This window comes from Monodelphis domestica, chromosome 5, assembly GCF_027887165.1.
Source record: "Monodelphis domestica isolate mMonDom1 chromosome 5, mMonDom1.pri, whole genome shotgun sequence".
Classification (NCBI taxonomy): Eukaryota; Metazoa; Chordata; class Mammalia; order Didelphimorphia; family Didelphidae; genus Monodelphis; species Monodelphis domestica.
The window spans coordinates 121558741-121585366 of record NC_077231.1 but is presented as its reverse complement, the minus strand read 5'-3'; the positions used below and the strand labels follow the sequence as shown (position 1 = coordinate 121585366).

The following is a 26626-nucleotide window of genomic DNA, read 5'->3' as shown; positions in this document are numbered from 1 at the left end:
TGGTAGTACGGGCACTTTGGGAGACAGCCACCCCGAGGCGGAAGTCGGGATGAATGAGGGCGGAAGTGGCTTCGTAGAAGGGCAGTATTTCAATGGTCAGAGGTGAACGTGATGTTAACCGGAACTAGAGGGGGTAAGTAAGGGCAGAAATGAACTCACTATCCCCAGGGGGCGTTTGGGGTGGGTGGGTGGGACTTCTGGTAGAAGAAGGGAGGATCTTGGCCTCATGAATTATAAAGCTCTCCTTCTATAGTAAGTGGAGGGGGGGTGCCTTAAAGGGCCAGGATATTATTTCAGTTTAATTGAATCCAACCAACTTTCAAAGCACTACGCTAGGAGGTTCGAGTCTAAAGACAAAAAAAGCAGCCTCTGCCCTCGAGGAGCTTCCATTCTTTTGGAAAAGATATCTGATCAGGGACAAGTATAGTGTTGTACCTGTGATAAGCAGTAATTTTGATCTGAGTCCAATATGTGACAACAGTGATCATGCCTTGTATTTGCTCCCAGGCTGATTTACATATTTTGAATCAGGCTTTCCATCCACCCAGCCTATCCCCCTTCACGTTTCTGTCAGTTAAGTGCTGGATTTGGGGTTATGCTTGTGTATTTCACTGCTCCCTTTTGTTGTGCATTTCATTCTGTATGTTGTTGTTTTTAATGGAAACATGCAAAAGTTGTAATTCTGAAAGAACACATTTCTTTCTTTCTTTTTAAATTTTTAAAGTTACCATCTGCCTTAGAATTAATACTACTTATTGGTTCCAAGGCAGTAGAGTAGTAAGGGTAAAGAAATGGGGATTAAGTGGCTTGCCCAAGGTTATACAGCTAGGAGGAGTCTGAGATTTGAGCCCAGGATCTGGGCCTGGTTCTCATTCTACTGGACCATCTAACTACCTCCCTTAAAGAGAACATTTTAGTAACTGTTAAAGATATTGCAGCTGTTGTTTGTATGGGAAAAGTCATATGTTTCAAGGGTCATTCAAGGCCCAGTGAAACAGGATCAGCTGCACAGAAGCACAAATGATTAAAAAAGAAAAACAACACAGAACTGATAAAGTAATGCTGCAAAATAGCCTAATTAATTCCCAGAAAATAAAGACTTGCAGAAGACCCTAGTGGCTGGAAGAGTTTTTACTGAGTCCTCCCTGTGTAGCTTTTGAAAGTTGGAAAAACAACAAAAATACCAGCAAAAAAAGCTGCTAATTATTATTAAGAAGAAAAAACTGCTTCTGGTGGGCAAGATAATACAAAAATAGGTGAACTAAAAATTGGGGAAAGGTAATTTTTTTGGTGAAACTCATTTTTTCATTCAAGGTTATATATTAGAAGTGTAGAGAAAGCTGTTAAATCCATCCATTTCCCAAAAAATATTTTGCAAAATTTTCATTTCTTTGAGCCTGGAATTCTTATCTCCCAATGATGGAATGATAAATGCTGGCAAACATTAATGAGAAGCTGAATTTTTCTGGAATTCTAGAACTTTCCAAAAATTTCCTTATATATAAGTCACAAAAGGATAAGGAATTTATTCAAGACAGAGATAAACATGTGTCAGTAATCTGGAACTGGTCGGATTTAAAACCTGTTGGAAACTTATTAGCTTGTTTGTGACAGGTTTTGATTTTTTTGCTTTTTCACTGTAGAGAGGTAGGAAGGAAAGAATTCAAAGCTGAAAATAAAACTGAATCTTGAAAAAAAGAAAACCTATAGGCTATAACCAAGACTACACTTGGAAAAATGAACTATTTGTCAAAGACATGCTTAATATCCAGTGTGATTAAAGTGTGGCTTAATGTTGAATTAAAGCATGTGTCAACATCTTGTGAATTCAATCCAAAAACATGTAAAACAAATAACTGCAGCAAAAAGGTGGACATATTTGCATCTGGCAATAACTTTAATTTTACTGTCTCAATTAATTTGCATATCATTGTAACAACAAATGTAATAGGGATCTGTTACAACAGGAGAGTCTACCACAGTTCTCTTAATTCTGAACTTTCATCTTCTGAAAGCTTCAAAGTGGTTTGGGAAATGAGGGAAAGACAATGAAGTGTTTTTGGCAACCACCATGTTTTCTTTTTTAGATCACTAAGAGGTTGGGTGATTGTCTTCCCTTTGCTAAGGTCTGCTTTGGAAGTTTCAAGTGGGAAGTTAAATTTCTAGTGAGATCTAGAGTGGAATTAGATTTGTGTTAGAGAGTATGGGTCACCTTCTACCCACTTTGCTCTGATTCTTATTTGCCCTTGAGAGACCTCCAAGAAGTTGTCTATGAATCTGAGAGCAATACTTCAGGGGGAACTAAAACTTTGGCTGCTATAGAGGTAAATAGAAGAAAGCTTTGAAGGTCAGGCATTCTCATTGCTGGAGAGTGAGACCCACTTCCTTCAAATCTAACTTCTATTTAATGTTAGCACACTATCAGTGTCAGGCCTGGAGTTGGGAGGACCTGGGTTCAATTCTGCCTTCAGATATTTACTAGCTGTGTGACCCTGAGCAAGTCACTAAACCACAATTGCCTAGCCCTTGCCCTTCTGTCTTAGAGTTATTACCAAGATAGGAAGTAAGCATTTGAAGAATAAACCCTCTATCTGCAGTGATTAGAATTGGCAACAGGAGAATTGATAATGAAGAAAGTAGAAGCAACTTTAGAAATGAACCTTTAGCTACTTTGATGGGGAAGAATCTTTTGCTAAAAGGAACTGAAGGGGGCAGCTGGGTAACTCAGTGGATTGAGTGCCAGGCCTAGAGATGGGAGGTCCTAGGTTCAAATGTGGCCCCAGGCACTTCCCAGTTGTGTGAGCCTGGGCAAGTCATGTAAACCCCATTGCCTAGCCCTTACCACTGTTCTGCCTTAGAATCGATACACAGTATTTATTCCAAGACAGAAGGTAAGGGTTTTCAAAAAAATAATAATAACAGGAATTGAACACTAGCAAGATGAAAGAATTCAACTGAGAGGGGATCTAGAGTGCCAAGGGGATATCAGTCATCTTGAATCAGGGAGATTCAGTCAACCTAGAGCCAGGAAAACCAACTTCTTTCCCATACTATAAAAAAAAGAGGCTAATTGCTGGAAGCTCCCACTTCTGTGCCTTCTCTTCATCCCAAAGGCTTTTGCCATTGTCCTCTAGTCTCATGAGATGGCCCCTTCTCACCAATCCCTTTACTATCACGAACTTCTCAGCCTTTTGCTATTATACTAAACCCTTTGCTAGCTTCCTAAACTTGTTACTGAATTGAACCACTATCTTCAAAGTTACCAATTATCTCCCTTAAGGAAAAAACAAACAAACAAACCAAAAAACCTCTTACATTCATTCCATCTTAAAATCAATGCTGTGTATTGGTTCCAAGGCAGAAGGGGGGGGGGGGTAAATATTAGGCAATGGGGGATAAGTGACTTGCCCAGGGTCACACAGCTAGGTAGTGTCTCAGGCTAGATTTGAACCCAGGATCTCCCATGTCCAAGCCTGGCTCTCCATCCACTGAAAACCACCTAGCTGTACCCCCAATTATCTCTTTCTAACTAAATCTGATGGTCTTTTTTCAGTCCTCATTCTTGACCTTTCCCCAGTCTTTGGCATCATTGCCACCTTTTCTTCCTAGATGCTCTCTTCTCTGAGTTTTCATAATACTGCTGTCTCCTACATTTATGATCCTTCCTCATTCCCCTTTGTTGGGTCATCATCCACATCATACCCATTAACTGTGGGTATATATACTCCATGGTTCTCTCTTGGGCCCTATTCTTTCCTTTCTCTACACTCTCTCTCTTGACTTCCATGTACTCAATTCTTATTCCTATGTAAATGAGTCTCAAATCTTATATCCATCCTTAATCTATTTCCTGAGCTCCAGTCCCTACGCCATCAATTGAACATTTTAAACTGAATATCACATAGACATCTCAAATTCACCATGTTCAGAGTAGAACCTTACTTTCCTCCCAAATCCATACTCTTCCAAACTTCCCTATTTCTGCTGTGAATATCACTATTCTTTCAGCCTCTTAGGTTCACAAATGTCATTATCCTAAAATCTTCATTTTCACTCACCTCAGATGTGTAATCTATGGCCAACTTCTGCTATTTCTAACTCCACAATATCGCTTCACTCTATTCCCTTGTTAGTACTCACATAGGTATCCCCTTAGTTCAAGCTTTATCACCTCTCACCGAAATCATTGCAAAGTCCCTCATTCACCTCATCTCTCCCCACTTCAACCCATCTTCTACACACAGCTGCCAGTGAATTTTTGTAGATGAAAGTCTGACCATGTCTCTCTCTCTCTCTCTCTCTCTCTCTCTCTCTCTCTCTCTCTCTCTCTCTCTGTCTGTCTGTCTCCCTCCCTCCCTCTCCCTCTCCCTCCCTCTCCCTCTCTCTCTCTCTCTCTCTCTCTGTGTCTGTCTCCCTCCCTCTCTCTCTCTCTCTCTCTCTCTCTCTCTCTCTCTGTGTCTGTCTCCCTCCCTCTCTCTCTCTCTCTCTCTCTCTCTCTCTCTCTCTCTCACACACACACACACACACACACACACACACACACACACACACACGCACTCACACATTCAATAAACTCTAATGGGTCCTTATCGCCTCTAGGATCAAACTTAAAACTTTTCTGTTTGATTTTTTAAATCCTTCACAACCAGATCTTACTCCACCTTTCCAGTTTCCTCATATCATATTCTCTCCCTCTCCCACCCATACTCTATAGTCCAGTCATATTGGTCTTTTAGTTTTGAACTACTTCATCTTCTTTTTTTATGCCTTTGCACTGCCTATACCCTAAGCCTAGAGAATGCACTCTCACTTCCCTCTACCTCACAGAATTCCATATTTCCTGTAAAATTCAGCTCAAACACTTCCTTCTGCATTAAGTCTTCCCTGATTTCCTCCACCTTCATCAAGCCCTCTTCCCAAAACTATCTTGTACTTATTTTGAATGTATTCTTCATTTTACTTACATGTAATTGTATACATTATTTACTCTCATGGAAAGGAAGTTCCTTGAGAGAAGGGAGTGTTTCATTTTTGTCTTTTCATCTCCAGCACCTGGCACAATTCCTGGCATATAACAGGTGCTTAATAAATGCACGTTGATGGACTGAGCTGTACTTTGAAGCCCTTCAAATGTTCTCTGTGGTTGGTCTGATAGAAGGTAAGGATTGAGTGCTTAATGCTTAATAAATGCTTATTGATTGAGCTATGCATTAAAAGAAGCCAAAGGTTTTATGAGGCTGAGTTGGGGAGTGATCAAATTCCAGATTTGGTGACAGTAAAAAAGCAAGAAATGGAATTTAGGGGAAACGCCAAACAGTTTTAATGGAATGGAGAGTTGGAGAAGGGAATAACATGAAATAAGACTGAAAAGGTAGGTGGGAACCATATGTGGAAGACTTTAGGTGTCAGAAAGAAGATTTTATGTTTTATCCTGAAGGCGACAGAAATTAATTATTTCTGAGAAATAATGAACTGATACAGAGTAAAGTGAACAGAACATTATAACATTTTATCCAAAATGCATATTGAAACTTAAAAAAAAACAAACAACATGGTCACTGTGGGAATTTCCATTGCTTGACTAAGTGTGTTTATTACAAAGATTTCAGTTTTCTTTCTTTTTTAAGGGGGGTAGGTAGGGAATGAAGGGAAAGAAGGCCAATTTTTGTTTATTAAAAAATAGCTCATTTATATAGCATTTTAAGGTTTACTAAGCCCTTTACAAATATTATTTAATTTTATTTTCACAATAATCTTGGGTGTGAAAGATGCTATTCTTATCCCAGTCTTAGAGCTGAAAAAATAGGCTTAAAAAGTCTAAATGGTTTGTCCTGTTGCCCAGTGGGGCAGGTCAAAAACAGTATTGAAACCCCCAATTACCAGGACACCAGTATTGTCTACCAGCTCTGAACTTATCTAGCACTTCAAGATTGTACCAGCCATTGGGAAGTTATCACCTACCCCCTGCTTGGTAGTAGGTATCTTTTCATAACAAGCAGATAACAGGAAAATTATTTTGGCAACTTTGAGAAGGATGGATATAGGGAGGCCAATTAAGAGACTATTGCAATGGTACAGGCAAATAGCAATGAGTGCATGAACCACTGTAGCAAATGTGGAGAGGAGGTGGAGAATTAGCTGAGATTTGCCAGCTAATTAGCTGGACAGTAAGGTAGTGAAAAAGACTGAAAAGTCAAGAATAATTCAGAGGTTGCAAATCTTAGTAACTGAATGTTTGGTGGTGCCCTCAATATTCTTAAGGAGAAGGAATAAGTTGGTGGGGAAAAGAGAGGTAAAGCATGATAAGGGAGTATAATAAATTCTGGTTTGGCTATGTTGAGCTTGAAATACGATGGAATGAAGGTGCTTAAAGGGGAACTGAGTACACAGAAGAAATTTTCAGTAAACTCCCTCAAATTCTTTTCCATAAAGCCTTCCACTCAAACCCAGAATGATGATCGCTTACTGTTCTGAGCTCTGATAACACTGAAAGTCAGTATTATTCTCATAACATGTCTTTTGCTACCTGGTATTATAACTTTTTTCATAACTAGCAGATAATAAAAAACACTGAATTTAGAGTCATAATAAGGTTGTGGTTTGAACCATGACACTACCATTTGCATAACCTTGAAACTCAGTTTCTTCATCTGTAAAATGGGGGTATAATATTTGCATTATAGAATCATGTAGAAAGGCTTTTGTAAATGTTAACACAATGTAAATATGAGTTATTATTTTCATGCATATATATATATATCTTGTATCCTCAACCATATTGCAAACTTCTTCAGGGGAGAAAATACAATCTCTTGAATTTGCTACAATATTAAGCCAGGCATGTAATAGACATTGAATAACTATTTGTTGGATGAAGGAATGAAGGAATGACCCCTGCCAAGCCACTGAACCAAATTCAAGGAACCTGAAAGTTAAAGGTGCTATCACAGATCCTACTTTCTCTGGTGTATAACTGTGTTTTTGCCCCTTCTCTTTATATATTTCTGTGCCATATTTTTTCCCACAACTAAAAATGTTTAATAAGCAACTGTTATATGCAAAGTACCTTGTTATATGCTGTGGATATAAAGACAAAAATAAAATAACCCACAAAGAGTCTATATTCTTTGTCAGGGAGTGAAGTGGATATAATACATTCATATGTAAATAAATGTAATAGAGTTTAGTATCTTAAGAATATTCACCAGGATGGAGAAGATATAGATAATTAGATAATAGTCCCACTTCACTGAGATTAAGATCATCTGTTGGGAGATCATTTATCTTCTACCTTCCACTTCTTAAACTTTTCACAATTTATTTTTCATTTATATCTTTGTGCATTACAATAATTTATATATGTATCACACTTCCTATTGGACTGTAAATTTCATAAAGGCAGAGGCTGTGTCTTCTCTAATCTTTGTATTTCATTTAGTGCCTAGCACAATATTCTTTGCATACAGAAGGTTCTTAATAAATGTTTGCTGAGGGGCAGCTTGGTGGCAGAGTAGATAAAGAACCTAGGTCTTAAGAGGGGAGGTCCTAGGTTCAAATCTGAATTCAAACACTTCTAGCTGTGTGATCCTGAGCAAGTCACTTAACACTGTTTGCTTAGCTCTTGCCCTTTTGTCTTAGAGACAGGACTAAGACAGAAATAAAGGTTTAAAAAATAAATAAAATAAATGTTTGTTGAATTGTTGAATAAACATAGAAACTAATCATCAGTGGATAAAGTTCATCACTTAATTATACTTTTAGTTTGTATTTCTTCCTTTTTAAAAAATAAATATTTTAAAGTGTCCCCACCCCCTTCTTAGCTTCCTGATTCTCTGGCACTCTACTAGATTATTCATACAGTGTAGAGTCACTACAGGGTGGTGATGATGAATCTTTTAGAGATGGAGTGCTGGGCCCTATCCCCACCCCATCCTCCAGACCTAGTGCCATGCCCCTCCCTTTTTCCCCACAGAACGGAAAGAGAAAGCACTCCCACTGGGTTGCTGGCCTGAGGGGTGGGTGAAGTGAGGAATGTCCTCAGCAAGTGTAGAGATGGGAAGGGGAGTGGTGAGCCACCCACCTCACTCCCTGTGTACTCCCACCCAGCTGCTGGGCAGAGGGGCAAGGGATGTGAAAAAGTATCATCAGGCATGATGGAGGAGGTGGGAGCAACTCCACCCCAGGCCCTCTGCCTTTCTGTTAATGAACTCTGGGTGGAAGGAGGGCAGCCACATTCCCACAGAGAGCACCCTGCATGCTATCTTTGGCACTTGTGCCATAGAGTCATCATCACTGCTATAGTGTGTCAACTGTAGGGTTCAAAGGAGGTATTGTCAAAAAGAACCTTACTGTCCACAGTGAATTCAAAGAACTAGTCTTAAACTATATCACCTAGCATTGAAAGGAAGATATGATTGCTGAAGCACTATCAGTGATCTTTGAAAGATCATGAGAATAAAAGAGGCATGACAGAATTAGAGAAGAGCAAAGGTCTCAATTTTCAAAGAAAGAAGTTTTAAAAAACTATAATCCAGTGAATCTGGTGCCAATTCTTGACAAAGTTATAGAATTCAATACCAAAGGAATGGGATCTAGAAAAGTAACTAGAGAACATGAAAAGCCAGCATGGCCCTATCAAGAACAGGTCATGGATTTCTCGATAGAGAATCAAAGGCTGTGAACCAAGAGCTTTCAAAAGAACTGCAAATTACCAAGAACCATATATACTATAGCTTCAAATCAGTAATATGAGAAATGCACATTAAAGCAACTTTGAGCTTTTAATACCCAGCAAATTGGCAAAGATGACAAAAGATAGAAATAGTTTATGTTTAAAGGGCTATAGAATGGTATGCATACTATAACATACTGCTGGCAGAGTTGTGACTTGATCCAACCAACCCATTTTGAAACAACTTGGAATTATGTGAGAAAAGTGACTAGAACTATTCATACTTTTTTGACCTAGAGATCCCATACCTGGACATATACCTCAAAGAGGTGAAAGACTAAAAAGAAAGGTCCCATATGTAGCAAAATATTCATAGCAGCACTTTTTTGTAATTATAAAAAAACTGAAAACAAAATATATATCCATCCATTGGAGAATAGTTGTACAAATTGTGGTATATGAGTATAATGAATATTATATTGAAAGAAATGATGACTGAAAAATATCAAAAAACATGAAAGGGGGCAGCTGGGTAGCTCAGTGGATTGAGAGTCAGGCCTAGAGATGGGAGGTCCTAGGTTCAAATCTGACCTCAGATACTTCCTAGCTGTGTGACCCTGAGCAAGTCACTTGACTCCCATTGCCAAGCCCTTACCACTCTTCTGCCTTGGAGCCAATACTATGTATTGGCTCCAAGATGGAAGGTAAGGGTTTAAAAAAAAGAAACATGAAAAAACTTGTATGAACTGATTCATGAGGAAATATGTAGAATCAGGGGAGCCGTATACAAAATGACCATAGTAACATAAATTAAAAGAACCCTAAAATTTAGCCAAAGGGATGAATGATGGTAATAGCCAAATTTGAATATAGAGAAGAGATGGTAGAGAATATGAGAATTATGACTACAGAATGTTGCTTGCAAATGCTGTCAGAAGTGATCCCTTTTTTGGTAATAGCTATAGAGCCCATTTTAGTAGGGCCAATAGAGGTTGTATGTATCCTTAAATGACAGTGATATCTATCTTTTTTTTTTTAAGGCACCAGTAAAACATTCAAATAAACCAATTAATAAAAGATTAAGCCAACAACTTCATCCCAAAACAACAAAACAAAAAACCGAACCTAGATTATGAGTGAGCCTTGTTTCATTTTTGTTAATGTTACTGGAATGTTTTTATCTCTAGTCATTTCAGCCAACAGTATTCTCTTATTGAAAGGCCTACGGTTAGACTTTGCATATATGAATGATAAATAACATTAGCTTTACTATGAAGAAACTTAAAATCTATGACAGTAAAGGAAAATGATATATGTTGGAGGGTATGTGGCAAAATTGGTACATTAATGCATTGCTGATGGAGTTTTTTACTGATCCAACCATTCTGGAGGGCAATTTGGAACTATGCCCAAAGGGCTATAAAACATAATCCAGTAATACCACTACTGGGTCCATATCCCAAAGAGATAAAAGCAAATGGTAAAGGACTTATTCCTAAAAAATATCTATAGCTGCTCTTTTTGTGGTAGCAAAGAATTGGAAACTAAAGGTGTGCCCTTCATTTGGGAAATAGCTGAACAAATTGTGGTATATAATGGTAATGGAATACTATTGTGCTATGTTATAAGGAAATGAGCAAGAGCAGGAGCTGCTGAAAAGGCAGAAGCAGGAAAGTTACAGAATTTTGGAGAAGTGGCAGGACTGTTGCTTCTTCTAACAGACAGGGAAGCCGGCAGAAGGTTGAGTCTGTCTAGTCTCCTGGGGTGGACCTAGTGAACTAGCTATTCTCTCTCCTGTGGCTTTTTGTGATCCATCTACCAACTGCCTGTTCCTGTGGAATTTGTTGATGCTGAGAGATATTCCTATAGAGCTGCTGAAGACACCAAAAGCCATCTGTCAGTGAGACTATCCCTTTGAGCCCTGGTCCTGTTTACCTTCCTACCTCTATCACCATCCAAGGGGGTAATTTGGATTAGAGAAATGGTGGAACTGGAACCTTTAGGTAGAGAAATAACTGACAGTACAGATACCATCTTTCTGAGATTATTAGCTTGTTTTGGGGGGGAGGTTTATTTATGTTCTTTAGTTTAGATATCCCAAACCCTTTTCATATTTCCCTTAGTTATTAAACCAAACTGTCCTGTTATTATACAGTGTGTTTATTAGCTCAGGGTCTGGCTCTGCCTGCCATGGGCTTGAATACCCTTCCCAAACCAGATAACTGGTCCTATGATACCACCCTTGAACCTACAATTATCACAAATAGTTGTATAAGTGTCAAATTAGTTATTTCAGCTATAAGGAATGATGCACAGAATGATTTCAGAAACAGTTGGAAAGACCTACATTAATTGATGCAGAGTGAAATAAGCAGAACCAGGAGAATATTATACAAAGTGACTGAAATCTTGTGGAATGATCAAATATGATAGACTTTGCTATGAACAGCAATACATTGATCCAGGACAATTCTGAAGGACCTATGAAAAAGAAAGCTTTCCACCTCCAGAGAAAGAACTGTTGGAGTAGAAATGCAGATGAAAACATATGATTTATTACTTATTTACTTACAAAAATGAATAACCTAGATTGAATTGCTTGTCAGCTCTGGGAGAGGGGAGGGAAGAAGGGAGATAACATGATCATATAACTTTGGAAAACATGTGAAATTTTGTTATTAAAATAAAAAAATTTTAAATGTTTAAAAAAGGAAACAAAATCTAATGGGAGAAAAGTAAGAATGCTAAGTGTAAGTGCAAAGGAAAGGCAAACTGGGCAAACCCACGCAAAGAGTTAGAAAAAACTTAAGCAAAGAGAGATCATTTTCACTTTGAGGGGTAGGGTGGAAGGATAAGAAGGGAAGTCTTTGGGGAATGCTTCATGGAAGAGGTAGCATCTAAGTGGGACTTAGAAAGAAAGGGTGGACTTCAAAAAACAGAGATGGCAGTCCAGAAATCCTTTCTAGGCATAGAGGATGGCATGAGCAAAGGCATGGTAATAGGAAAAAATAGGAAGAAAATGGGTAGGATCAAAAAAAAAGTACCATAATATTGGCAAGAGAATAATATAAGACTGAACAGGAAAGTTGGATCCAGATTGTGGTGAATCTCAAATGTGGGAATCATTTCTTTGGCTGGTAATGGGAGCCACTAAAGTTTTTAAGTAAAGGAGTAATAGGATCATTAGGTAGGGTAGGAAGATTAATTGGGCAACAGTGTGTAAGACAGTTTATAAAAGGAATAGCCTAGAGACAGGGAAACCAATTAGGAGGCTACCATAATTTTATAAGACTGTGGTTTCCAAATTTTTTTATTGTACACTCAATAAATCAAAAATGTTGAGTATGTATGCCATATATATATTTACTTCTTTATTCATTATATATAGATATTACCATACTAATAATTATGTATATTATAAAACACTAAAATAGAAATAAAATTATGATGAGCTAAAAATAAAATATTTGATCTTAGAGTCAACAGAGAACTTCTGGAGTTTATTGAGTGTGGGTATTGATGTGGTCAGAGCTAAACTTCTGGGAAATCTATTTGATAGGTGTGAAGAAGACAGATTGGAATGGGGAGAAACTTGCAGGAAGACCAATTATCAGTTGTGAAATAGTCTAGGTGAGAGGTGATGAGGGTGGTGGCTGTGTGATTAAGGGAATGGGACAGAGGAGATAGAACTGACAAGAACTGATAGAATATGTGGATGTTGTTCAGTTGTTCAGTCATGTCTGATCCTTTCTTGGCAAAGATCCTGGAGTGGTTTGCTATTTCTTTCTCCAGTGTGACCCCATTTTGCCAGTGAGGATCTGAGGCAAATAGGGATTAAGTGACTTGCCTAGAGTTGCACAGCAATGAAGTGTCTGAGGCCTAATTTGAACTCAGATCTTCCTGACTCCAGGCCTAATGTTCTATTTGCTGTATCACTCAGCTGCCCATATATAGATGTAAGGTAAAGGTAAGTAAGAAAATGCTACCAAATTTATTAAAAAAAAAACCTGAGTAACTTGAAGGATGGTAGTACTCTTAACAGTGATAAGGAATTTTTGAAGATGTGCGTATTTGAGGGAAAATATAATGAAATTATATCTGTTATCCAGAGCACAATCCATTCATGATTCTTATACTGACAACTCATTCTGTCCCATCCAAAGTGAAAATGGAGAGGTGGTTGCTCACAAGTCATTGTCCAGAGCTGCACTAGGAGCAGAATTTTCCTAATGGTTGTCAGTTAGGCTAGTTAGACTACAACTGTCCTGAGTGGTTGGCATATGAAGCAGGATTGTGAGAGGGGGATTGGCAGCAATCAAAACAGAGGTAGAGGCCCTGGGTGGACAATAGGGGAAGGAAAGGAGAGGCATTGGAGGGTACAAACCCCATAATTGGCCATTGCAATGAGAATGGGAATCTACTTGTCTTCTCATCCTCAGATTAGTTGATCATGAACCCCTTGGGGTCAGGCCATGAATCCTAGGCATCCTGGACCTGATTTTAGAGGCCACCCAGATCTAGGGAAATGAGATGAGGGACTGAACTTGGGTAACTCACATGGAAGTAGAAAAGAGAAATTTTAATTAAGAGATGACAGGACTTGACAACTGATTGGATATATAGGGTGATGAGAGTCAAAATTTATGACAAGGTTTTCAAAATCGTGATGCCATTAACAGGAATAAAAAAATGATAGGAAGTTAAAGGAGAACATTCAAATGAGCATTAGAAATTCAGGTTTGGTGCTCCAGGCAAAGTTTAAAGATATTGATATAGTCTAGGGAATTATCTGCACAGATGCAAGAACTAAAGCATGAGCCTGGATGAAATAACCAAGGAAAAGAGTATGGAAAGAGATATGATAAAGACCTAGTATGGTATCCTGGGGCATATACATTTAAGGGTTAGGTGCAGATGTGGAATCAGAAGAAAAAAAAAACATAGAAAACCATGAATGTTCAATGTCATGAAAGCCAAGGGAGGAGAAATTATCAAACAAGGCTGGGTAGTACATAGTGTTATTTTGCAGATTGTTCAAGGACTCTTAGGACAATGTATAAAAAGGTCATTGAATTTGGGCATAAGGGGATCACTAGTGACTAAGAACAATTACACTAGAGTGGTGAGAACAGAAATCAGAATACATGAGGTTAAGAAGTTAATAAATGGTAAGGAAGTAGAGACAGTGAATGTAGACTTTTTTTTTTTTTTTAAGAAATTTACCAGTGAGTAGCAGCTGAGTGGCTCAGTGGATTAAGAGTTAGGCCTAGAGATGGTAGGTCCTAGGTTCAAATCTGGATTCAGACACTTCCTAGTTGTGTGACCCTGGGCAAGTCACTTAACTCCCACTTAATACACAGTATTGATTCCAAGATGGAAAGTAAAGGTTTAAATTTTTTTTTTTACCAATGAAAGGGAAAAGAGAAAAAAGAATGATAATTCAAGGCACTGGAAAGGTTAAGATTTTCTTTTTTAAAGGATAAAGTTGCCCTGAATATATTTGTGGGCTGAGATATGAATGAATTAATAGATAGGGAAAGATTGAAGATGCATGTGAAACAAGAGAATTAGTGGAATAGGATCAATTTTACCCAAGATTTGGTGTGTAAATTGGGGGAAATTTCTTCTATACATTGGACTTTGGGAATCCTACATGTAATTTCTCCCTGACCCCATGGGGGAAAAAAAGCAACAGAGAAAAATGGCAAAAGATTTATTTTTTGTCTGGTGTTTTCTAGGGACTGTAGTGGGAGTTCCATCTATAATCACTTCCACATTGAGCTCTATCTGGGAAGTCCTTCTCTTGGAGTTTCCTTATTTTCCAGTTTTGTCTGACGAACCTTAATAGTAAGTGGGTGGAGGGGTAGGAATTATAAAAAGGAAAGTCACTGCATAGTCCAATGAGAGTGGAGAGAGAACTGAACTGAGAGTCAAGAAGATGTATTCGAATCCTGGTATTACCATTAAGTCAGGTTTTAACCTTAGTTATCAGTCACTTCTCTGTCTCAATTTTGCCATCTAAAAGTAGTGGTCCTTGCCAAGAGATGCTATATGTAAGCAAAGAAAGTCTGATTGGATGATCTCTAATGTGCTTTCTAGCACTGACATTCTCAGATTCTGTTTGGCTTGATATACCTGAAGGGACTGATCTCATGTTTGTCTATGTTCTTGAGCTAGACTTAATTCTCAAGAAAACAATATGACGACCAAAAGATCTTTCTCCTGGACATCCTATATCATATTCCTGGGAGAAGACTTGATTCCAAAACAGCGTCTCTACCTCCTCCCCACCCCCACCCCCACCTATCTGCCCTATCTGTCGCTTCCTTTGGAATCACTCTGGGGTTTAATAATCCATTCTCAGATTGGTGAAAAGAAATTGGGATTGTTGGGGGGTAGTTAGGTTGATCAAATATTACCTCAGACACTTCCTAGCTGTGTGACCCTAGGCTAGGCACTTAAACCCCTATTGCCTAGTCCTGTAACCAATACACAGTACTGATTCTAAGATAGAAGGTAAGGTTTTTTTTTTTTAATTTGAAAAATAAAAAAAAAAGAAATTGGGGTTATTTAAACTAGAGAGCAAAAATTGTAGTAGGAGATCAGGAAAAGGACATCATCATTTTCTTCCAAGTATTTGAGGGGTTAACCAATGGAAAAGTCATTACACATATTTTGCTTGGGCCACAAATATACAACTAGGACCGATAGAAGTTAGAGGGAAATACATATTAGCTCAACATAAGGGAAAACTTCTTGATAATTAGGGCTGTCAAAAAAAAATGGAATGAGCTGCCTGGCATTGAGGTGGAGATAAAGGATTTTGTTTTGGATTCCCAGCTTCTGGGCCTTTCATTTTATCCTCTCTCAATCCCTCCATATTCTCTCTACTTTCTTTTCAGTCTTTCAGCCAACCCTGATGCTGGTACTTCATCTGATCTCTCCTGTTTCCACTTGGTTAACTCCTTCTTCCTCTAGAGGATTGTTTTCTCCATATTCTGTATGTTTTGGTCTGCTGATTCCCCATCCTATCCCACACTACATTTCTTCCTTTATCACTTGCAGATAACCTTGTTCCACACTTACATGAATCTGTCCCTGCCCTATCTGTACCTGGTAATTTTCCTAGATGTAGCTATGAATGTATTCACCACATATTAGAATACATGTCTAATTCTGCATTTATATACTATCATATGAATATACAGATAGTTTCTCAAGGGGACTCAGATACCCTTCCTTGCTACTACTTTCATACACCCTGAGGCTATCCATTTCAGGATGGAGTCTGGGGTGGGGGAGGAACTTGGGGGAGAAACAACTACTGCATAGTCACCATGGCAACAGAGCCTAGCAACGGCTGAGAGACTGATGTCTGGAGAGGGGGAAGGAGGTTGGGTACTGTGTAATAGCCAAATACAGAACTTGGGGTTTTGAATTCCCCCGTTTCCACCCAAACCAGCCAGTCTCCACCCTCTTACCCCTCACTTCCACCCACCCTGCTTCAGAGCTGCCACTTAGGAGCCCTCCCATTAGAAATCCTGGAGCTGGGGGAGCTTACTGGGGAGAGCTAATCACAGGGAAACTAATGCAGCGTTAGGGAGCTCTGAGGAGGTTGTGTCAAGGTTGAGAAGCAAGGCCCCAAATGAATAATTAGGGCAGCTTCATTCTCCAGCCTTCCACTTTCCCTCCTTCATCTTATTTCTCCTCCCTTTTCCTCCTTCCATCTCCCCAAGTTTCTAATCTCCCTGTGTAAAAAAAATCCTTTTCTCCATTTATTTGTCTATTCTTTTAGCCTCTTCTTTCCTTTTGCCTCCTTTTGCCCTAAATTGCTGGCTATCTTGATATGTCTCTCTTTCTTCTGGGGGGAGGGGGGGTTAGGGGAGGAAGATCTGTGACTTTGCTGGCAAATGAAGTTCTGGTGAGGAAACTTTCTCTATTAATGAATGAAAATTGGCACCTGCTCTGCAATTGTTAGTCTTTGAGAGTGGACTGGACCATTTAGAGGGCAAGCATATGCCTGGGATTACACAGCTAATATGGGTAAGAGACAGATCTTGAATTCAAGGCTTTCTAAGACCAGGTCTCTACGCATTATATCACATTGCCCTACCCCTCTGTCCATTCCTTGAAAGATAGGCTTTTCCTCTCCCTCCCTTCCCATGGGGAGTTAAAGCTTGAGACCCCAATTAGACTTACCTTCAGATCAGAGCTGGGCTATAGGTGCAAGGGATTTCTCCACCCTGTCTTTCTCTTCCCTTCTCCCATTACCCATTCCTCTCAACAGGGGTCACAAGGCAGAAGTAGGGGGCTTGAGTATTTTGCAAAGGTTTTATTTGAAAATTCTGAAACTTACATCCCACAAGAATCAAAGATTATCACCACAAGAAGAAAGAGAGATAATACAAAAATATATATCACAGCATAGGGGGCAAGAGGGGCAAGGAAAGGAGGAGGAAGAGAAGAGAGAAGAATGCAAAGAGAAACAGTGGGCTTGGAGAGGAAGCAAAGGAATGGGGGAGGAAGGGTAAATGACAGGGGCAGAAAGAAAAGAGGAAAAAAGAAGCAGAGTGAGAGAAACAAGGAATTGTATGGGGTAAGAAGGGCATAGCTGTGGATACTGGGGGGCAGAGTGCCCAATGGCCTTGAGCCTCCTGGCTTTGCTTCCTCCAAAGCCTGGGCTGAGTTAATGAGGCCACTCCCTTAATAAAGAGCTGGCTCTGGGACTCTGATATCCAGAGGGACTGACACATAGACAGAAACAGCTGGCATTAGCAAGACGGAGGTGATTTGGGAGCTTTCTCCAGGGGCATGGGAGGTGTCTACCCAGAACCCTTTCAGATACCAGAATTTAGCTGGATTGTAAAGGGTGAGGCTTGGGGGCTTCAGTGCCCTCCTCCACTCCCATCAAGAGGTCCACAGAGTGGTAAGAGCACCTAGGGGGTGGGGTGGGGATGGGCTAGGACCACTAGGGAGGGAGAGCTGGGAAACACAAGACATTGGGTGGATGGGGGCAGTGAAAATGAAGGGCATTAGAAGCCCCCCAAGCTCACTCCCTCCCCACCTGTAGGGCAGCATGCAGGGGCCACAAAAACCTAAGTAAGTGAGTGTGCAAGAGAGCATGTGCAGGCCAGTCAATGTGACACTGGAGTGTATATGGGAGAGTTAATATCTGTGGAAGTTAAGTATGCGTGAGAGTATGGCCAATTATGTGGTCAGGTGAAGATGAGAAGGTTTAAAAAGTGATGAATGAAAGCCTGGGTGGGACAAGAGGGAAGGAGAATGTAAGAGATTAGTTTGGAAACAGATGTGGAAGAGGGTGAGTGCAAAAACCTATCTGTACAAGAGAGTGTGTGCAATATAGTTCTGATGTGGAGGTGAGCGTTGGAGGCTTTTGTGTGAGTGCACAAGGGCTTTGGGGGAGACGAGCCCCATCTGTGGGATGTGAACGGGGTGACTGACTGCCTTTGGGGCCTGGGGAGTGTGCAAGAGAATGGGTGTGCAAGAACAGGAGCAAGGGTCCTCTGCCAGCAGCATCTGGGGCCCCGGCTCACCACAGCTGCCCCACCCCCAGCGGGATGGTGGCTGGGTAGGCCCCATGGGCTTCTGCTTGGCCGGACCCCACCACTGAGGGGCATCACAGATTCACCAGGGGGATCCTAAGGGGAAGAGGGAAAGGGCAAAGTCAGGGACACTGGGATGGGGCCGAGTCGGGGACTGGGGGCCTTGGCCGGAGTTGGGTGGGGTCGGCATCAGGGGCGGGGCCGTGGAGAAGGGGTGGAGTCGAAAGTAAAGAGGGGGAGTCAGAACCAAAGGGACAAGGGACCGGGCCAGCGCTAACAAGATGGCATCGTGGCTAAAGGATCATAATTAATGCTTACTGGAATGGACTGGGCAATAGAATTATAGGCTCATAGTTCATAAAATCATACAGTGTTAGAGCTGTAAGGGACCTAGAGATAATGTAGTCTCACCCCTTCAGGTGGGAAAGAGATCTATAGGTGGGGTAAGAAAAAAGACGATATAACCCAATCAGACACACTCCACAGTCTAGCCACCCACTGCCCCTCTTCCCCATGAAGACTCACAGCTCCTGAGAAGCCTCCTCGTACCCGCCCTCGGTCCCATACACAGACCCTCTACTCCAAACTTCTGCCCCATGTCCCCCCCTCCTTGAAGCCCTCTCTCCCTCACCGGTTCAACTGGAAAGCAGGGGCCCCCTTGGGCTGGGGGGGTACAGGCCGGAGTCCCCCGTGGGGCTCCTCCCGATCGGGGGTAGGTGTGAGGGAGTCCCCGAAGGACCCCAGCACAGTGACGCCTGCCGGGGACAGGTCAGTGAGGGGCTGCTGACTCTCCTCTTGACGTAGGGCACCCTGCTGCCCCGAAGGCCTTCGTCTCTTCTGGCTACGGTCCCAGCTGTGGAGAGCAAAGGGAAGAAGAAGTCAGTCACCACCCCCCACCCTTCCCCAAGCAATACCTTCCTGAAATATTGAAGGACACTATCCCATAAAGCTTTGAAAACTTCCTTGGCAGGGGCACTGGCCCCAAAGGAAATGGCCATCTACCACAGAAATCTCTTTGGACACTAGCCCTGAAACATTTTCTCCCAGAACCCTCTGGGGACTCTCCCTCTAGAGGGCGGCACTCAGGGCCACCTCCCCCATCACATCATTACTGAGCACCTTTATCCAGCCCCAAAGTGGTGTCTGAAGCCCCTTCCCTCCTTGGCCAGAGGTCCTGTAATTTAGTTCTAGTTCAGAGTCCTGAGAACCTGAAGTCCTCCCAGTCTGAACAGAGTATGAAAAGCTCATGCTCAAACTGTCACCCGTGTACAATGGAAGCTCTATTCAAAACTTTAATTTTCTTTCAGGATAGGGTGTAAGGGTCTAATTTTGGTGTGGAGGGAGGCAAAAGAAATTCCCAGACTATAGTTCAGCACAGGTATCATGTGGGGGAGGGAGGGTTCAGGAAAGGCAGGGAAAGACTAGGTCATAGATAATTTGCTTTTTCTCTTTATAGTGCCTTGACTTCAAAATATGTAGAGCTCTTTTTACTTTCTTTATCTGGTTCTCTGGAAAGAGGAATCTTTTCCATCTTCCACCTATCCTCAATGTAGGATATAGTATCTTACCAGCCCCTCCCCTATCCTTCCTATTCCTATCTTCCCACAGGGTCTCACTCTAAGTCTGTCCCCCATCCTCCCCCTTGCCCTGCCCACCAATCACTCATTCTCTAGACTCTAACTTACCAGAATTTGAAGATTATACCAGTGGCTACTAGGACAATGATGATAGAAATAGTGATGGTGACATACAGCTGGGGATCCACGCCTGTTTAAGGAAGGACCAAGCATTAGAGAAACCTTGGGAGAGAAGAGTAATTTAATCTCTGTGGGTGCTTCCTTGGGTCTTCTGTCTCTTACCCAAAACTCTTCCCTGATCTCCAATGTCCTTTCTACCTTTCCCTAAAATTCTCTCTCCTACCTGAATTCTCATCCCCAAAGCATCTAAGATGGCAAAGCTTCAGGCAACAGATGCCTCATACTTCTCTGTCTAGATAGTGGGAATAAACAAGCCACTCAGCTCTGCCCTATCTACTCTTCTCTCAAGCCACCAGTCTCACCTTTTTATTTCCATCATCATCTACATAAAACTCCAATCATAGATATCACAATAACCTAAAGCATTGGGGGAAAGGGAGAAGGCCTAGTATCCCCAATGCCATTTCACTCTGTCCAACTGCATTTCTATCTTTATTTCTAGAGTCCTTATTACTTTCCCACTCCAAATGAATTTCACCTTCCCAAACTCAGAATTTTCCAACCAGCCTTACCTCACCCTTCAGATGGCCCTTTCATATACTAATCTTACCTTCCCCACGGCCACCAAACAGAAATGGACGAAGGGTGGCAGGAGCTCCCCCAAGGATGATGCCATCCCCATCTCCACGTCTTAGGGAGTCAGAGTTGGGATGTGGGGTAGCCAGCCCATGGGGAACTGCGAAGTAGTCCAATGGCAGAAATCCGGGGTTAGCAGAATTGGGATCCCCCCCATCCTCTCGGGACACTGTGGGGCCCCACACAATGGCCCAGGGGTACTGGGATGAAGGTGGCCCCTCCTCAAAGCTAGATGGAGTGGCAGGGGGTGCAGTATCTGGTGGTACTTGTCGCCTTGACCGTGAGACACGGGGGGACCGGCTTGGGGGAGGTGCTCGTTCCCACACACACACATGTCGAGGAGCTGAGGGACCTCCCCGGGCACATGGGGGACGGGCAGGAGCTGAAGGGGTACGAGGCGAAGAGGTAGATGAGCCCTGGGCTGGAGGTGGGAAGGGCAGCAGGAGCAGTGACCAGAGTGGGAGGAGGTGGGACATCAACAGTGTAGACCTGGATTAGAAAAAGAAAAGGAGTGAGATTAATGCCTGCTCCCCACCAGAACCCATTTGTCAAGGGAATGTATTCATAGGGCCAGGGACACATGGCTAAGACCATTCCTTTGCTTAGGGGTAGGGGAATAGTTGTTTTTTCCCATTTTCTCTCACTACAGGGTAACCTCTATAAGATTTCTTTGTAGAAGCAGGTGAGACCTTTTGTAAGATTTTAACTAGTTTCTACCTCTCCAACATATTCTTTTTCTCTAGGGAGGGGTTTCCTAGGATTGGGTCAATGAGAAAGGGTCAACATCCTAAGGAATGGGATTTCTAGATTCCCTTTTGATGACCAATACCTACCACATCCTGGATTCCATATCTGAGGTCTCCCTCAGCTATGATCCTGATTCTTAGTCTTCACTGAAGGAGAGAAGAGGTACATAGTTACAATCTATAATTCCCTTTCCAATAACTTTTTTTAACCCTTATCTTAAAGATTTTATAAGATCTATAAGCTGGGTGGCTGCATAGCTCAGTGGATTGAGAGCCAGTTCTAGAGATGGAAGGTCCTGTGGTGAAATCCAATCTTAGACACTTCTTAGCTGGGTGACCCTGTGCAAGTCACTTAACCCCCGTTGCCTAGCCCTTACCATTCTTCTGCCTTAGAACTAATACATAGTATTGATTCTAAGGTGAAAGGTAAGGTGTTGTTGTTTTTTTAATCTTTACTAAAAATCAGTTCCAAGGCAGAAGAGCAGTAAGGGCCAGGCAATTGGAGTTAGGTGGCTCATCCAGGGTCACATATTGAGGAAGTATCTGAACAAATAGGGGCAAATTTGAACCCAGGACCTCTCATCTCTAAGTCTTGTCTATCCACCAAGTCACCTAACTGCCCCTCATACTACTTCTGAACTCGACTTGAGCATCCGTCCATCTCTTAATCAATTCCATGTCTGTCCTTCCCATCCTTCTTCTCCCCAACCTCTCCATATTCCCCCAAATTAACTCCTTGTCCTAAGTAGTAGTTGCTTTTATTGCTGCTCCCCAGAATGACATGCTTTTCATCCACTGGGAATCACTGCACTCCAGACTCCTCTCCTTTCCTACCCCTGAACCAACCAGCCCCCACAATTCCCCTCTCTTCCCTGAATGTTTTTGTTTCCTTTCTTCTCACTTCCTTTGCTCCCAGCTCTCAGATCATCTCAGTTTTATACATTTAGAATGGGAAGACATATCATTGGTTCTTTTATCCAACCATTTACAGATGAGGAAATTAAGGTCAGAAAGTGATTTGCCATGTAGTGCATGGGAGATTCTATATTGGAACCTAGATCTTTTGACCCTAAACCCAATATTCTATGCCATGCTGCCTGGTCTCTGATTTTTATTTAGGGTCCATAATTGTGTGAGCATTTGAGCATGAATTATAGGGAAAGAGATCAAAAAAAGGTAAGAGGAAGGTGAGGATGCTTTGGTTGGGATGGGGTGGATAGTTCTTTCCCTTTTGTTCCTTAACTTCTTTGTAACCCCATGTTCTAGAAGGCCATGCCCTTCATGGGTAGGGTGCCAGACTTCCAAGGGGGAAGGAAGGCAAAAGTGTAAGCTAAATTTTTTATTGTTAGTATTTAATTAGCTAAGTGTTCAGGTGCTTTCTGAAGGGAGGTGGAGCTAAGAGGGAGTAAGCCTAAAATGTGGCATTTCTTTGATTCTGAATCCTAAGGTATCCCAATGAATGGGATCCCATTTTGGTCCCAACAGGAGTAAATGTTCCCTATCTGAATGGTGTAGTTTTAATTCTGAGTTTGAATCTAAAATATGAATGTCACCATTTAGGTAACAGAAAAGGCCAGAGGGAAAGAAACATTGAAGAGAAAAGGAGTTGGTAGAGAGAGAGATAGAGTAGCACAGTGGGTACAAATAAGAAGGTAATAGGTATTGCTGGAAAGAAGGCAGTTAAGTGCAAGAGGGTTAAAGGAGAGAAGAGTAAAAAAATAAGAGCAGACAGTTGGAGAGAGGAAAAAATGAGTCTGGGGGAAGGACAGGCAAAAAGACAGGAGAGGGTCAGAGAAAGGTAAGTAGAGAAGGATGCAATAAATACAGAAAAGGATGTAATAAGTACAGAAAAGGATGCAATAAATACAGAAAAGAAAGAGTAGAAGGTAATGAGAATGAGGGCTGAAAGAAGAAAGCTAGATGAGGGGAAAAGTTAGGGGGCAAGGAGTAAAAAGAGAGGGAGAGAAAGACAATGAAAGGAAGAAAAGAAGGAAGGTAATCCAGATGAAAGAGGGAAGGAAAAGAGGATAGAAAAGTGCTGGAGTCAGATCACTACAGAGAAGAGGAGAGATAGAAGATCTGACGGAGAAAAATGGATGAGAAAATATAGGGGAGTCAGGAATTGTCCCTTCAAATTTTCCTAAGAAGGGAGAGGAAGAATGTGACTGCTAGTCAGTGAAGCAGAGAAGAACCAAGGGGCTATTGAAAACTCAGGATTCATCTCTTCGCTATCCATCCTCCCAACCTTAACTTCAGCACCTTGAATCCTCCCAACTCCTTCAGGAACCCCGCAGTCCCGAGGATTCAGGGTTGTACACATCCCCCACCCACCTGTCCAAGCTCCGCACAACAGGTCTGTGCGCAAGAGATAAGCTGGGGGGTGGGGCAGGGGGCCCTTCCCAGAGAGTCTGCCCCCATTCCTAAACCATCTTCTCACTACAAATTAGACAGAGCATCTCCCAGAGATGGACAGGAAGGGGGGGGGGTGGGAGACACCGAGGAGGGAGAGTGGGTGGGAAGAGGCCAATGAAAGGAAAAGGAGGAAAACAAGAGGGAAGAGAGCGAAGGAGAAGGGATGGGAAGAGGGAGGAGGAACGGGGAATCAGAGAATGCAGGCAAGAAGGAAAAAGGATGGCGACAGCTGGGAACGGAGAGCCTGGGTCGTAAAATAAAGGATGGAGATGGAGATGGAGATGGGGAAGGAAAGATGCAGATATAGGTGAATGGATGGTTGGGGGCGGGGAGGGGGCATGGAAACCGAGACTGGAAAGGAAGGAGAGAGGCATAAGAAATAGGGCCAGGACAGATGGAAATTTAAGGCTGGCAAGGAGGGAGGAGAGGAAAGGACGCAGGAGCCGGGAAGGACAGAGCCTGGGCACCTGGGATGAAGGATGGAGATTGCAGGGTGGCACACTCACCTGCTCCGTGGCTGATGTTGCGGGATGGCTAGGGGGGCTAGAGGCCGTGAGGGGTTGGGGGGCTGCGGGGGGCGCCAGGCCAGGCGCATGGTCAGGGGACTAGCGGGCGGGGCGCGGGAGGAGGCGCCCCGAGTGTGGGGCGGCGGCAGAGGCTCAGCTCAGCTCTGCTCAGCTCGTCTTGTCTTGTCTTGGCTAGGCGTCAGCTCAGACCTTCCGTCTCCGCCTGCCACGCACTATTTAACCCTCCTGTTACCATGCCGCTGGGGATCCGGGGATCCCCGGATGGTTTGGGACAGCCGAGTAGAGTAGGCTTGTTGGTCATCCTAAGATCCCAGGCTGTGCCAGGATGAACGTTTTGATATCCCTACCCACTCTTCACCCAGGATGTGTCACCTCATTTGAGGGTCATTGTAACTCCCAGGTTCCCACTGTCACCACAATTCCATATCCCTCCATATCCCCAAGTTAGGGTCAGATGAACTCTGGCACCCCAATTGTGAGTTACTCAATCCTATGTCATCTCAATTCATACCCTTACCTCACCATCTTCTTTCTTCTCCCTGGGACTGAGCCCAGAAAATAGTCCTAAAATCCCATCCTTATCCCCCAGCCTCCTCCTTTAGGAATTACTGATGCATATGGGGTAGGGACTTGGCTCCAGTAAACTCTTCTGTGACCCAAATCATTTTCTATTCCTTTCTCAACTCTCTCTTTCCATCCCTGGGGTTAGTCTTTCTTTTTCTATTTGCCTTTCTACCTATCTACTTCTCTTTCCCACTACACTCCTCCACCCGCATAGAATGTAAGCTACTGGAGGGCAGGAACGGTTTTATTTTTCTTTTTGCATCCTCCACATCTAGCTTAATGCCTGGTACACAGTGAACAGTTAGGAAATGTTTCTTTCTTTTCTTTTTTTTTAAACCCTTACCTTCCATCTTAGAATCAATACTGTGTATTGGTTTCAAGGCTAAGAGTGGTAAGGGCTATTACAGTTGGGGTTAAATGACTTGCACAGGGTCACCTAACTAGGCAGTATCTGAGGCCAAATTTGAACCCAGGATCTCCCATCTCTAGGCCTGGCTCTCCATCCACTGAGCTACCCAGCTACCCATGAAAATATTTCTTGATTGATTGACTTCCATCTCTGCTTCTACAACTCTCTCTGGCTTCCTCTCATATCTCCTTTTTCTAAATCTCTTGTTCTTACTTCATCTTTAATATCTCTGTATTTAGGATCTAACTTCCATGTTCCAAACCTCTTTCCCCTCTCTCTGTCATTTGGTTATTACCCAGAATTAGAAGAAAAACTATTCCTAATGCAGATCAAAGCATATTATTTTTTATTTTGGGGGGTATTTGGGGACTTTGGTTTTATATTGTTATTCTCTTACAAAAATGAACAATATGGAAATGTATTTTACACAATAATACATGAATAACCCAGATTAAATTGCTTATCATCTTTGGGAAGGGGTAGAGAAGAGATGGAGGGAGTCAGTTTGGATCATGTAACTTCAGAAAATTTATGTGGAAAATTATTATTACACGTAATTGTAAAATAAAATATTTTTACAATAAAAATAAATTAAAAAAAGAAGAGAGACCATCCATTGTTATGAGACTAGGAGTCCAGAGACTTTCAAGTGCTGCTATGTTTCTGTCAATTTGTTGCACACAAAGGGTAGCTTCAGTGAAGAGGAGCCAGTTGTTTCATATGTACCTCTGAAAACAGAAGTTCACCGTGGGATACTTAATATGTGTTCTGTGTGTTGTTTATATGTACCCTGGTTGTGCCAGGCTAGGTGTCATGCATGCATGCTGAATGTATATTCTGGGTATGTATGTGTTTGGTTTCTATAATGGATATGCATATGTGCAGTGGGTATTCACAATCTATGTTGGTATAATTGTATCTGTGCCTATTTTTGTGGGGAGGAGGAGGGAGTGAAGAGGACATTAGGTCATTAGGCTAATTCCATCTGCTGACTGCTGCATTTCTTTTTGTTTTGGCTTTTTACTTTCCATCTTAGAAATGGTATTGGTTCCAAGGCAGAAGAGTGGTAAGAGCTAGGCAACGGGGTTAAATGACTTGTCCAAGATCACAGAGTTGGGAAGTGTCTGAGTTCATATTTGAACCCAGGACCTCCCATCTTCAGGCCTGACTTTCAATCCACTGTGCCACATAGCTTCCCCCATTTTGCTGCATTTTTTCAGAGATATTTCCATATTGGTCATTGATGTTAGAGCACACTTAAACAAAACCAAAACCCCAAAATAAAACAGTAAATACAATGATGTGAAAGATAGTATACTTTGACCCAACTCCAACAGTTCTTTCTCTGGAGGTGGATAGTATTCCCCATCATAAGTCTTTCAAGATTATCCCAGATCATTG

The 26626-nt window shown here is 42.0% G+C and overlaps 1 protein-coding gene and 1 long non-coding RNA gene across 2 annotated transcripts; one reads left to right on the top strand and one right to left on the bottom strand.

The window, feature by feature from the left end:
• The first annotated feature begins 3 nt into the window (after positions 1 to 3).
• On the top strand, positions 4 to 7754 carry LOC103100520 (uncharacterized). Its single transcript, XR_472663.3, has 2 exons — positions 4 to 133; positions 5050 to 7754. It is a non-coding gene; the product is annotated as an uncharacterized LOC103100520 (long non-coding RNA).
• Positions 7755 to 16988: 9234 nt separating this feature from the next.
• PIANP (PILR alpha associated neural protein) lies at positions 16989 to 24579 on the bottom strand. The gene is made up of 6 exons (XM_056799224.1): positions 24232 to 24579; positions 21401 to 21460; positions 20542 to 21056; positions 19920 to 20001; positions 18866 to 19087; positions 16989 to 18330 (listed from the first exon to the last, which is right to left on the bottom strand). The coding sequence occupies exons 2-6, from the start codon at positions 21415 to 21417 to the stop codon at positions 18309 to 18311; spliced, it is 858 nt and encodes a 285-aa protein (XP_056655202.1). The 5' UTR covers positions 21418 to 21460; positions 24232 to 24579; the 3' UTR covers positions 16989 to 18308.
• Between the last annotated feature and the right edge of the window lie 2047 nt (positions 24580 to 26626).